Raw genomic sequence first — 13,563 nt, forward strand, 5'->3', positions numbered from 1 at the left:
TGTGTTCTGCATGGAAGGGACCAAATGCTAAAGATCAGGAATTGTTGGAAATTAACATGTATAAATCATAATAGTAGATTTGTTATTTTTCTTTTTACATTTTTTGCCCACGATTTACGCGCTTTTAGACAGAAAGGAACTTTATATTGATATTGTTGATTCCTGGGGCCTTTGAGCATGGAAAGTTTTTGATATGCATGTTTTTTTTCACAAGGCCATACATGGGCTATATTTATATTCTGCTGTATTAATGCATACATACTGCCAAGTGTATATACTCTTTTATAATCTCAAAACCAAAATTGCCACAGAAAATTGCTTTTTTTTCTTCTTTGTTTGCTGGAGAGCACGGACATTTTCATTTTGATAATTGTCTTTATTAGAAGTGTGCGCTACATTTAAGTCTGCACACCACAGCTTCAGAGAAATGTGTTTAGCATTTGAAGCCCTTCCATCGGTGTTTGTACTTCTTAACAAATAGCTTAGATTAATTATTTGATCACACTTTTATCTTTGGTTTAGTATATCCAGCTGCAATCGTGATGATCATGCATCGACACCAAATTTAGGCTATTTGACCTTAATTACCTACAGAAAACTATTGCGGTTTAATTAAATTGTAAAGTGTGAATTAAAAATGTTCTTCTAGTTTAACCTGCTACTTTAAATTAACCTACCTTAAGAGAATTTGGAATTCTAATATGTTACATGTTCTGTATACTTATAGTCCATCTAAAAAGCACAATTATAGTAGTGATTTGTAACATGTTTACTTTTTTCTTTTTTTTTAATTTGTGTACTTTTTTTTTTTTTTAAGGTTTTCAGCTACAGTGTATTGCAATACACCCTCAGGTGCTGGACACACTGGTAGCTTAGAGTTACATCTTTAGATGGACACAAGATTTTCAGTACAAATAATACCAGAAACTTGCTTTGCTGTTGAAATAAATAAATACGTTAAAATCATGTGCTGCTTTCATTGCTAACGATGTACAATAATGACAGTCGATAAGAACAATTGCTAAAAACATTTTATTCAAAGTTGTGCCCGGACCGAACATAAATAGTTTGTCTAGCTATATGTTCTTATATCAGTACACAGTCAGCTGAATTGACCTGACAGTCGACGTTTTGACCAGCAGAGGGCGCAGCGGTGCCACAACTATAGTTTGGAATGTCTGTACAGAGAAGAACGCGTCATTGGGTGACTGCTCTGGCACTCGATTCAGTGTAATGGATCATCGGCTGTTTTAACTCAGTCCTGGTGGAATGTAGTAAGCAGACAGTAGTCTATAATTAGCTAATTTAATAATGTAAACATTTTGGCTTTGACATTCTTGGCACTACATTTAAAAAAAAATAACATTCAGTAATGACAAGAGAAAGCATTCAAACTTTGGGTATTTTGAATATTGTGCACAGATAAATTGAATAAATAGGTGGCGTTCACGCGATATCACAACATTCTAAGCAGCCTACAGTTTAAATGGGTAGCTACAAATCCTATGGTGGTAACTGAAAATGCTGATGTTTTTAGTTAACATATCTGATTTCTGAGCCTTTCCATATGAAACAAAAAAGGTCAAAAGTTCAACATCACTGTCTGCACAACTTTAATTTTCTCATATGTGTCCAAAGTTGTCAAAACATTGATATGATATTAGTCACTTAACCTGTTATCTGCCATCTGAGGGTAATGGTTTCTCCAATTATGTTAGTTTATTAGTGTATTGGCTCTTACCCTCCACCTGACAATATGACATTATCAGATTCTATAACGTGAACGCAACCTATTTGAAGGCTAGGTTCAAATAGGTTGAACCTAGCCTTGTGTGAACTTGCCTCACAAAAGGCAAGTTCACACAACTTGCCTTTTGTGAACAACTAACAAAAACACACAAACAGGCCTATTCTTTGAAAGTACTTAGTCAAGTGCACAATATGACCCTTGTTTGCCCGCATTGCATTATAAATCAATAGTCTCACTGCAGATGCTCAAAGCATCGATTTGTCTGCAGACACTGATGAACTCTTCCTGCACAGATCTGTCAGCCTCTGATGACAGGTCCAGACTTTCCTGTGAGGCTGCTCCCAGTGTTTGATATTGCCTTGGTGGATCAGCTGAGCCCAGATGGGAAGAGGACCTATCTGAGTGACATTGCTGTCTAGCTGGACTGGGGGACAGGAGGAGAGATGACCCACCAAGCGAGGTCCGGTACAGAGAACAGGAGGATGAACTACGTCTCCAATGTTCAGGAGAAGAACCAGTGGTGGAGGTGGATGTCAGAGATGGAGATGGTAGGGAAGTCAATATAGTTTCTTCCAGAGATGTATTTCCAGCTGGCTGATGTTTAGCTATATCTACACAGGAGGATGTCCGGTAAAGGCCAGGATCTGCAGTTAGAGAGTTTCTGAAGCTGTCACAGTCCAGTCCAGATCTGTTGCTGATGGACTGGTCACTGCAGCGAATGGGCGCAGGACTGAAAAGGCTCATTGGGAACAGGGCCTCACTGAAGAGTGCCTCATCGATGCTGCGCCGCAGGTTTATGGGCGATGGTGGATGCAGGTCAGTGGTGGAGTCACTGGTGAAAGAGGAACCTCCTGAAGGCTCTCCTCCCCCCACATCCTCAGGCTTTAATGAACTGTGTAAGTCCAGCTCGAGATCACGGTAGGCTAAAGCTCGGTTACTGTGGTACAGCAGGTCAAGGCCATTCAGGCTGTTTGCAAACCTGTCGTCCATGAGGGTGTAAAGGGGGAGGCTCTCTGTCTCTCCAAGACCTACTGTATCTACAATGGCCAGTTTTTCCTGCTGGCTCAGAGACCACTGGTAGGTCCCTGGCAGGATTGGAGACTTGGATGCTAACAATTCAGTCCAGCAGCTCCCCGCGGCTGGGAGGTGATCTGAACAGTAGACTGGCTGTGCAACTACAAAGGCTAAGGTAAGACAGACTACAAGCTCACACAGTCTGCAACTGAACTGAAAGGTCCACCAGGACCAGGGGTAAAATACTTTCTCTCCACCTGCCATTCCCATAGCATTAAGCATTGCGTACAACTGCAGTCCTGCACATGCTAAAGAAAAAAGGGCTGAGAGGCAGACAGTCGCAGCAGCACGGTCCCAATCACGACTTTCAGCAAACGGACAGCGGTTATATCTCTCAGCAGGTGTTGGAGATGTGTTGTTCAGATGGTAAATGTGTTTTGAATCAGCTCTAACATAAATATAGAACACAAAATAGGCTGATGAGAGAAAGGTGGCAAGAGCTACAAACGTCCCACGTGAAATCATGGTAAAAAAGAGACATAGGGGTTGTTTGTTCTCATAAAAATTAAGCAGAGTCTCAGGACCAAAAGCAGCAGCAAAGTGCACAGTAACCAGACAGGCCAGGAAACAGGGTCTCTGAAAAGCTGAGTAAGACAGCTGCATCCTTGACCGCATGGAGAGCAGAAGAAACACCAGGCCGAATGCTGCTGTTATGCAGGGGAAGGGTGCTTCATATAACATCAGAGAGGCCTCGGTGGAGGGAATGAGGTCCAGGTGGCCATAGGCATCGTAAAGAAGTGAAAAAGATCTTGTGCATCCAGCAGCTAGCAGGAAGAGGCTAACCAGAGCAAAGTAGCCACATCCTGATGGGCATCGAAGAGGCAAGCAAAGCAAGTTGAGAGCTGAGGCTAGAGTTAGTGTTGCAAAGACACATCCCATTCCGTATACATGCACCTCCCAAGCAAAACCCCAGGCTGCCATGGCACTGTTCCAGTCTGTGTACAGAGGCACTAACAAGGGAGAGGCGGGGATCAGGAACAGGCTGTTTGATTTGTTCATGACAGTAGAGTTGTTTGGTGCAGCTACTACATTGATAGAGGTCGTTGCCTCCCAGGTGTCCGACATGTTGCAGATGCCAGTCTTCTCCTTGTTACAGTCTGGAAGATAGGTCGCATCACTGTCAACTGGGCTGAATATCCAGTCTGTGTATTCAGGGACATGGGGTGTCTCTGCAGAAAAAGAAAAAGACATTGTATTAATTGTGTGATTTATAAATTTTTAAATGCAGTCATTTCTTTCCTTTTGGACGTCCAAACCTGCACTAAAATGCGTTGGTTGTCCTCTTTTTTGACAAGCTGGTAATCTTAGAACAACATTCTTATTTTAATTCTGCAGGTGTCGTAGCATGTTGCCTTTTTTTTTACTTATTAATTGTCTGTGAGAGTAAATACTACGCTGATACAAAAGACAAAGGGAGAGAGGGATATTCTACATCCAATTACACAATGGAAATCTTTTTTTTTCACTCGAACTTGGCTGTAAATAATGTTAAAGTGGCGCTAGCCCACAGTTAGCTTTGCCTGTTAGCCTGTTAGCTTCTTCTTTGTGATTCCATTAGTGTGTATTGGGGCCTCTGATCCGGTGGCAGCAAAGTTGCAATTGTGGTTTTCTGGACTGAGACACCAGGGGAAGATGAAAGACCCCCCAATCATCCCATTACCACTTGTATTACCCCGAGAGGGCCTACGAAAAGGATTTATGAAGGTTAACAAGTTACTTAGTACTGCTTTAAACTCATTAAATAAATGAAATACATCGCCCATTTTCAAACAATTGCCCCTATTGTGCTAATCCGTCAAAGCCTGTAGATGAAGAGGACTTTAAAAGGTCTGGACACAGTAACAGCGGGGATTATATCAGAATGTCTCTGTGTGTGTGTGTTAAATCAGACTCACAAACCCAGTTTCTTTTGGATTACGTAAGCCATCTGGAGTTTCCATGCACATCCAATTTAATTATGATGGTCTTGGACATACTTTAGAACAGCGGGGGGAATTTCTGTTTCAAAGTGGTTTAGCTCTGGAAACCAGGGAGTGACCATGTGCTTAATACTGTACGTGTGTGTTAGTGTGGCTGACTGGAAAACTCATCTGTGCTACATGCTTTTACTCTGAGTTTCACACTGCTGAGTTCTTTTTCCATAAACCACAACTTTAACTGCAATGCCTGCTATCTTTCCACCACATGAAAAGAGTCCAGCGTGGCATCTAATCCTTATAATACCAGCCATCACCGTAATTTATTATATATTTCAGCCAACACATGGGCAACACAATTAATGACATGCATGTATACTGTTGAAAAGAGAGAACAAATAGGTATGATGAACACAAGAGAATATGGGAGCTGAAATAAAATGGTTTCCCAAGTGTAACTTTCACGCTGGATTGCCTGTATCTGTATTTCCAGTCTCACAGCAAAATCCATCTTGAAAGGCTTGGGCTGTTGTGATTGGCTAAATCGTGGTACGCTAGATCCGATCAGCAGCAACTATCAAAATAGAAGTCTGCCCTCACAAATATTTTAAACAGGAGCCTTTCCAGATTGATATTATTGTGCTAATGTTATGTATTTGCACTGTAATATCAATCTGGCCTTCGTTTGTGTGGGCATCCTACAAAAGCTTGGTCCTTATAGGTGTTTAAATATAAGTTGTAGCAGCTGGTATATTATTTGGTGGAAGTAACGTGCAAATGCAAGCTGCCACAAAGGCCTCTATATGCGTACCGTCTACAGATTTAAATTTATTTCCTTCATAAAACTTCAAAGAGTTTTTCATGTGGTTGAGCATCACTTTTAATGTATTTTATTTAAAGTTTATTTTCAAACCCCACCCTGTCCACTAACTCTTTCTTTTGTTTATACAACCCTTAACGCGTCATTAACTAGGGAAACTACTATAGGTGGGTTTGTTATTTCAACAGACAGACAGTTCTTGGAGTCGGCCACACTCTTTGACATTTACAACTTTATTCCCAGACATATTCTTTCCTTTTCACTGTTGGTCAGTCTGCAGGAATACATACTTGTATGTAGCCATGTTAAACTGAGATTTTCCACATTAAAAACTGTGACACAAGGGGAACTCAGCATTGAGGAGACGGACTTTTGAACTTTACAATTGGTTCAGTCACTATAGATACAAACATAGTCAAAAGTCATTAAATTTCAAGGGACAGTGCTTGTGTTTTGGAAAAATCAATAGTTTTGAAGGAAAGCACACGGACATGGGACTCAGGACTGTCCTGTGTAAACTGGGACATTATTATGTAGCCAGATGCCAGCCCATAATATGAGATATGAAGTGCAGTGTTCTACAACTACAGAGTACAGATGATACCTCAAGAACCTTCATCTAAGATAGGCAACTCCTGTACGACTGAGAGCTTACGCAGAAACATTAGCGATATTAGGCTTTTGTACAGTCTTCGACATGTACGACAATCAAAACAAAAAAACTATTTTATGCCTGCCTCACATTGCTAGGCTATGGTCATACTGAGCTAAAGGAAATATGACACCAAAGCTTCTGCTGCTGGTGCATCTAGGGCCGCAACTAACGATTATTTGGAAATTGATTGATATACCGATTAGTTTCACGATTTATCGATTAATCCCTTGGCTGTGAAAGGTGTATGAAAATTTTATTTTTCAAAACATGTTATCACGTAAAACTAAAGTTGCATTGCTTGAGGACATGATGATGGAGTAGCGCTCTTGGCGCTAATTCTGCTTCTGATTGGATGAGACAGAGATGGATATTTATTTCATTTTCAATGTACAAACACTACAGACTCTAACTTTAAAAACAAAGTAGGTTTTCATTAAAAAAAAAACACTTTTCATGTCATTTTTGCACTATTTGCGTCTGTGTTTACTAGAAAACGATTTATCGATTACTAAAATAATCGACTATTTCTATAATAAATTAGTTGTTGATTAATCTGTTTCAGCCCTAGGTTCAACTCAACTGTTTTTTATAAGCTTCAACTAACTGTTTTTTTCTTTGTTCTTTACGAAAAAGGGGGTTTCTCTTAATAATAATCATCATATGACTTACTTTTGTTTTTACAAGCATAAATGGACAAGACCAAGGCCAATCTCGGCCCCTGAAACCATCCCCAAAACTCACTCACACATTGATCTTATGCAGGAAAGGTGGATGGTGTGTCTTGCCCTCGTTTTTTTTGCGGGTATTTGGTAATAATCTCAAAAACTTCATTATTACTATATCTTTTTACATGGTGTTGATTAGAAAATGCAATCTCAACATATGCCCCTCTCACCCCCTTCCTCTTGCTCCCCTTTGCTGCACAGCTGTTTCAATAAAGGGAAAAAAAAATAGACAGAGGAGCTTTACAAATAAATTAATAAACTAGCCTTCTGATTGTGACATATCATATTTGAGTCGTGGCTTGTTATGAGAGTCCCAATGACAATGATGCTGTTTTATCAGTTCCGATCACGAAGGGCCCATGTGCCCATAAGTTCAAGCAGGAAGTGTGATGAAAGTGTAAAACAAACACACTGGGGCATTAATTCTGAATATAAAGGCGACTGAGATGCACTTCAGCCAAGTGTTGTGATTGCGACCAAAGAAATTCCACTGAGACTGACAGAGTGGCAAAACATGACCAGAACCTCAAACATGTTCATATTATTGGTGAGGAAAATATGATGCATGTCTGAGCTGCAGGCAGAGCGTACAGCTAGTTCAAAACTCATCAAACTATTACGTTCGAGTACATGATGCCTTGTAAGCTCATTCTTAGGAAAATTTGCCTCATGCTTGGGTATTTGCCTCATGCTAGGGGTTTCAAGTAGGCTACTTCAGATACAGCTAGATGTAAGAGAGAAGAGGACAGAAAATAGACCAGCAAGATTTATCCCAATTGAATCAAAACCACATCAAGAATGTTCAGAAATGGCGAATCAAATGCATTTACTAAAGCAACATAATCTTTCATTCTGCAAGAAAATAGAAAAAAACTTCTTCCAATGAAGCCTTATTAAAGGAAGAATTCACCGTTTTTCCATACTGAGACATGTTCTTACCTGAGCTCACGTGGACGTCAAAGTGCTCCTAACCTGTTATTGCGCCTTACAATATAGTACCCCTTTTTATCTGCTTAGCAAATTGACATGTTTAATTTTGTGCAACTATACTTGGATCGTGTAACTACTCATGTAACCATATTTAAATAGGTGAAACGTGGAAGAGCTTGGTCGATTCTAACTTAACCCCCCATAGAGGAGAGGAGGAGAGGCTAAATGCCAAATCTAGATATATAATATCTGTCTATTTGTTTGTTTTTATAACAACTGACAGCTACTACCTGGTTCTTCATGACATCCTTCGAAAAGTCTTCAAAGTTGGGTGGCATCGTGCAGTGTTTTGCCACCTTTGATGTTATGCTGCACTATCTTGCCAACACAGAATATCTTTATTTACACAATCTGACACGCTTCCAATTGAAGATCCATGGAACCTTTATACAACAGGGTGAAATTCAGATGGAATCATGTCCAAATGTAACATAGTCTATATCAATTCATTTCCCCATCTGCGTTTGGAGGATCCATGCACAGGGGATTGGAGGGTGGCCAACCTGTGTTCTCTGAGGCTGATAACTATTATTACTCTGAGGGTTTTGTTACCGCAGATATATTTTTGCAGCAGACATTGTTATACACAGTCTTGCCGCACACCAACATCCAGAGTAAAGCCTCTTGGTCTCGTTATATGACAGTTCATTTGATAACATGTGCTATTCTGACTGTAGTAATTTAGGTTACATGCGCTCCAGAATTGGGCCACACGTGTTCAGATTTTAATTATTGCATCTCAGCAGGGATCACTTGAGCCACAGTGCCCTAATATATTCATGACATTTTCAACGATGAGATTACATCTTACCGTGTTAACCGGGGGTTGTGTGTGTTGAACAAAATGGACTTTCAATTATTAATCTGTCATATTCTTTGAGATGTCAAATAAGCCATGGAGTTACACATTGTATCACATGTGTCAAAGTCAAGGCCCGCGGGCTGCATGTGCTTTAATGTGGCCCTTTGAGGAGCATGAATTCCTGGGCATGTAAACAAAAGTAAGTCTCCAGCCCATAAGAAATAACCAGTTTGCCCACTCCAACCACTAGGGGGCAGCTTAAATTAAAAAAGGAAAGAATTCCACACGTGTCCAGCAGAGGGCACTGACATAATAAGACATCAGGATATAAAGAGCATATTATAGCCACGTGGTAAATGGTCAGTCAGCCCCAGGGCGGCTGTGGCTACAATAGTAACTTACTGCCATTAAGTGTGGAGTGAATGAATAATGACTTAATGTAGCACTTTGAGAAACATGTGACACAGGCTGATGAAGCACAATAAGTGTAAGCCGTTATTTATGAGGCCACAGTCCTTTACATTCTATGCGGCCCGCGATCTGCCGCCGAGGATGAATTTCGGCCCTCGACCCAAACGACTTTGACACCCCTGCTTTATATTATTGTGTGTGTTTGTGTGTGCGTGCGTGCGTGTTGGATGTCTTCCTATGTCTTTTCCACACAAAGTACAGCCATAACATTTTTGGTATCATCATTTAGAGTAAGGGTGCTTTTGTCTTTAGGTGCGCTTTTACTCACCTGTGCTCATTTGTGTTGTTTGAAGCTTATTACTCGTCGCACTACCGTCTGGCAACCCTGTGCTAGCATCCTGGTGGGTCTCAGTAGGAAGTCCGGTTCTCACCTCTCCGTCTCTGTTGTCTTTCGGATCCTCTTCATTTGGTTGCCCTGTACAGTTTAACGCATCAGGACACTAACTCTAAAAATTGATACAAAGAAGTCTAGGAAGGACACACAGATAAGCAAAGGGTATTGCAGGACCCTGGCACTGAAACACATCAACCCTCTCTAGGCTCACTGAGGCGTTGTACAGTGATTTTTTTTTTTTTTTCCCAACCCAGTTCTGTCAAAGGGACCACTTCCTAGACGTGGCCATTCATCCACACTCTCCAGTTTTGTCCTAATTGGATTGACATGCATTTGTATATGGCCTCTTCAGACTTCTGAGAACAATGGAGAAGACTATTCAATATTAGTTTTGGAGTGTGCTAACAGTAAGTGCTACAAAATGGCCTTGTATCAGAAATGAGTAATGAATGCGTGGGAGATAATATAATATAATATAAAGTGAGCGTGTCTCTGGGGGAGGAGTGACTTATAAAGAGATGGATGCCTGGTGCAGTGTCGCAGAGGGGTGGATGTTAATACAAAACGGCATAATGCGAGACTTGTGGGAGGAATAATGACAGAAGATCTCAAGAAGCCACATTACAATCTGGGTTATGCAAAGGTGCTCTGAGTTTGAGTCGTCCAATGTAATCAGAACGCAGCGTGCTCTGATGATGTCACATACAAACGGGTCTCCAAGGTAATGAACCAAATATGGAAACAAGTGGCTTTCAATTAGGTCATGGAGGTGGTGAAGAAAGGCGGACATGCGGATAACGTCTAAAAGTAATGGGTCTATGGGCCGGAGTAAATGCTGTACCCATTATCCCAGCTCTACTTTAGCTTTCCAAACCTCCACTGCAGTAAACCCCTTTCCTTTTAGGATATGGCACACTAGCAGTTTTCACAAAAGGCTCTCTTCAGGGGCAACGCTTAATGGCAACAACTCAATAATACGTTTTTAAATGCTGTGCCGCCAATTTAAATTGAGCGAAGGGATGTCACATTGAGATGTTAATGCATATCTCATTTCCCAATCCCCTTTGGTAATCTGTAAATTACACTGATGTACCTGCCCAAACAGATCAATCTGTGGAGTGGCCAGCATTTTTTCTGTTCGGTTAAGACATGGTTACCCTTCAGACCATGGTTGCCTTTGTCTATCGCACAGAATTACAGAGATTTGCGGTGTGGGAGAATAAAGAGGAGGAGGGAGGGTTGGAGGGGACTCAATGGCACAAGGCAGCATGTTCAGCATCCATGAAGAGCAACTGGCGCACATATGTTCCCCAAGGAGGGCTGCTGTTTTCGCTGAGTGTGCATGTAGCATACTGATACAGCAGGAGTCCAAGCTAACACTGATCTACACAGAAAACAGGGACAGACAAAACAAAATGGGGAAATAGATCGAACGTCGCCCCTAGTCCAACTTCAGGTGTGTTTGTTTTGTATTTTTACGTGGACAGCTGGGCGCTCCCAATAGAGCAGATGGATCACTGTTCGAAGAAACACGGATAATGCTTTTGGTTTCATAGTAGTAGTGTGGCCGATAAAATATGCATAATATAGCAATGTAATAAAAATGGAAATAATCCAATTTTTATTTTTGATGGCCATTTAATTTATTATTATGTTCAGGTTCAGAAACTTAAATCTCTTGTCAATGTTAATGAAGTTGTGGCTTGGAAACGGAATTGCTTTCAATGCAAGCTTCTCAATGTGTGTTTAGTTTGCAATAAAAATGCTGCCAACCCCCAAGAATAATCGAGTCATCATTGTTTTGCTCAGCCCAAAACGCTGTAATATGATGGATGTGTCTTTATAGACTTGGGGATGCTCCAGGAGGCATTTAGCATGCAGACAGAGGTCTACAGCAGAGTGGGGGGATGGGTCAAGGAGAAACGATGTTGCTTCAATGTCATCTTGGGGACACAGCCCCCAGATGTGGGGAGCCTCACCCAACACAATCCAGTTCAATGTCTATTATAGTCAAGACATTGCTGCATTACAGTGAATCACTATGGATTTCCAGACGGTTTTCAGGAATTTCATAAAAAACACATTGCATCTATTGGTACATACAGAACATTTCATGTTTTTTGGACAGACCACAGTATTTTAAATTTTAATTATGTCAATAAAGTGTTCCCCAAGGAATATGTCTTTCACACCGCCTTTTGACATTCATCTATTGACTGCTCAAGACCTGTCCACTCATGATTGATCACGCCTATTGAAGTAATCCAGACACTATTGATTTGATTTCCCTTTGCTTACCTTCGACTATTGGGAAGTTAGCCTTTGGGCTCCCAGTCGTGCTTGTTGTGCATTCCAGTGTCGGTGCACCGTCGATACCCATTGCTGTGGTCGTTACAAACTCTTCCTGGTCTATAAAGTCAGTGGTTGCCTCACTTTGTGTTGTGAGCACTTCTGTAGTTACAGTTTTAACCACGTCAAATTCCAAAGGAGTTACAGGCATTTTTTCTGGAATGGTTGTCTCCAAATAGTGGCTGGTCGCCCCATCAGGTGAAAAGGCAGTGGTCAAAGGTGTTGTTAAGGCAATTGTAGTTTTAACTGTAGCTTTGTGTGCCATTGTAGAGTACATCTTCCTTGTCATATCCATTTCATTGTCAGTGTGTGTTGTGGGTGCTTCAGTGGCACTCTGGCTGGTTGTGCCCGCCTCCATGGTGCCCCATATTGTATGTGTATTCGTTGGACTAATTTCAGCGGCATTTGTACTCGCAGAACTTGTAAGTGGAGTGTTGGTGCTGGAGATGCTTGATAGCAGAGTGTAGGAGGCTGAGACAAGGCCGTCATTGTCGCTCACTGCTGTCCTGCTATGTGCTGAGTTTGAAGATCTTGTGGGATGTGTTGCACTGCTCAAATGCCCCTGAGTCAAAGCAGTGGGTGGTTCAGAAGTTTCAGAAATGCCTTCACCTCCCGAGCCAGAGATTTCCTCAGATTGATCAATGCTTTGTGCTAGCCCCTTGTAAGTTGTGGTCAGAACGTTTCCATCCTCAAAACTGTCAGAACCTCCTCCAAACCAAGAATACCAGGAAGAGCTCTGTTTACTTCCAGGTGGCTTCTCTTTGGAGGGTGTGGTGGATTTGGTAGGCCCCCAGGGTGCCTCTTCGTCAGCCGCAGACTGAAGCAGCAGGAAAGAAGAGATGAGGAAAGCAAGTGTCTGATGGATGCAATGCATGCTGTCAGCAGCTGGGCACAGATTGGTCACATGTTGTAGCTCATTCCTCTACTCCCCGAAGACAGCCTGGCCAGGTTTCTAACGGGACCTAAAAGACACAAAGAACAAGCAATGACACACTTAAACATCGAAGTCCGTGATAATGCAAAACGATGCGGCTAATTTATAGATTTTACAGGCATCACGCCCTCTAGGGGCGCTCTAACGGGAAGAGCAAAGATGAGAGACAAGTGGAGGAGATAATGTACTGAGGAAGACGCTACTGATTGTGTTTTCAACAGTCATTTTGCTCACCCTTCTCATGGACAAAACGAAGAGATGTATATGATGAGGAAGATGAAGATCAATGGCTCTTCAGGAACACTAAAGTAAATTCATTTCTTTTACGAGGCATGTTGCTACTGTGTTACTGCCGTATTACAGCTAATGTTTGGAAACAAGCATGTGTTTAATTTAATAGTTAGAAAAATCTTTCTGTATAAATATCTCATTTTAAAGCAGTACTAAGCAACTTGTTTACCTTAGTAAATCCTTTTCGTAGACCCTCTGGGGGTAATACAAGTGTTAATGGGATGATTCATCTCCCTCTGGTGTCTCTGGCCAGAAAACCAATTGCAACTTCGCTGCCTACGAGTCGGAACCACCAATACACACTAATAGATTCACGAAGAAGAAGCTAACAGGCTAACAGGCAAAGCTAACTGCGGGCTAGTGCAACTTAGTATTTACAGCCAAGTTTGTCTTTTCTATCAGCATAGCATTTTCTCTCACGGACAATTACTGAGTAAAAAACCCGCAACATG

At 41.5% G+C, this 13,563-nt stretch overlaps 1 protein-coding gene across 1 annotated transcript; it reads right to left on the minus strand.

Annotated features, from left to right (window-relative positions):
- Positions 1-1,865: 1,865 nt before the first annotated feature.
- prrt4b (proline rich transmembrane protein 4b) lies at positions 1,866-12,844 on the minus strand. Its single transcript, XM_079551373.1, has 3 exons — positions 11,836-12,844; positions 9,472-9,618; positions 1,866-3,993 (listed from the first exon to the last, which is right to left on the minus strand). Exons 1-3 carry the CDS (start codon positions 12,758-12,760, stop codon positions 1,967-1,969), a joined length of 3,099 nt encoding a protein of 1,032 aa, XP_079407499.1. The 5' UTR covers positions 12,761-12,844; the 3' UTR covers positions 1,866-1,966.
- Between the last annotated feature and the right edge of the window lie 719 nt (positions 12,845-13,563).

The sequence above is a fragment of the Gobius niger genome (assembly GCF_951799975.1).
Source record: "Gobius niger genome assembly, chromosome: 2".
NCBI classification, from domain to species: domain Eukaryota; kingdom Metazoa; phylum Chordata; class Actinopteri; order Gobiiformes; family Gobiidae; genus Gobius; species Gobius niger.

Coding starts and splice junctions, on each gene's coding strand:
- prrt4b (XM_079551373.1), bottom strand. CDS start 12,760: ATGCATTGCATCCATCAGACACTTGCTTTCCTCATCTCTTCTTTCCTG. Junction 9,619..11,835: donor TAACTTCCCAATAGTCGAAG/GTAAGCAAAGGG, acceptor TAAACTGTACAG/GGCAACCAAATGAAGAGGAT. Junction 3,994..9,471: donor AACAACACAAATGAGCACAG/GTGAGTAAAAGC, acceptor CTTTTTCTGCAG/AGACACCCCATGTCCCTGAA.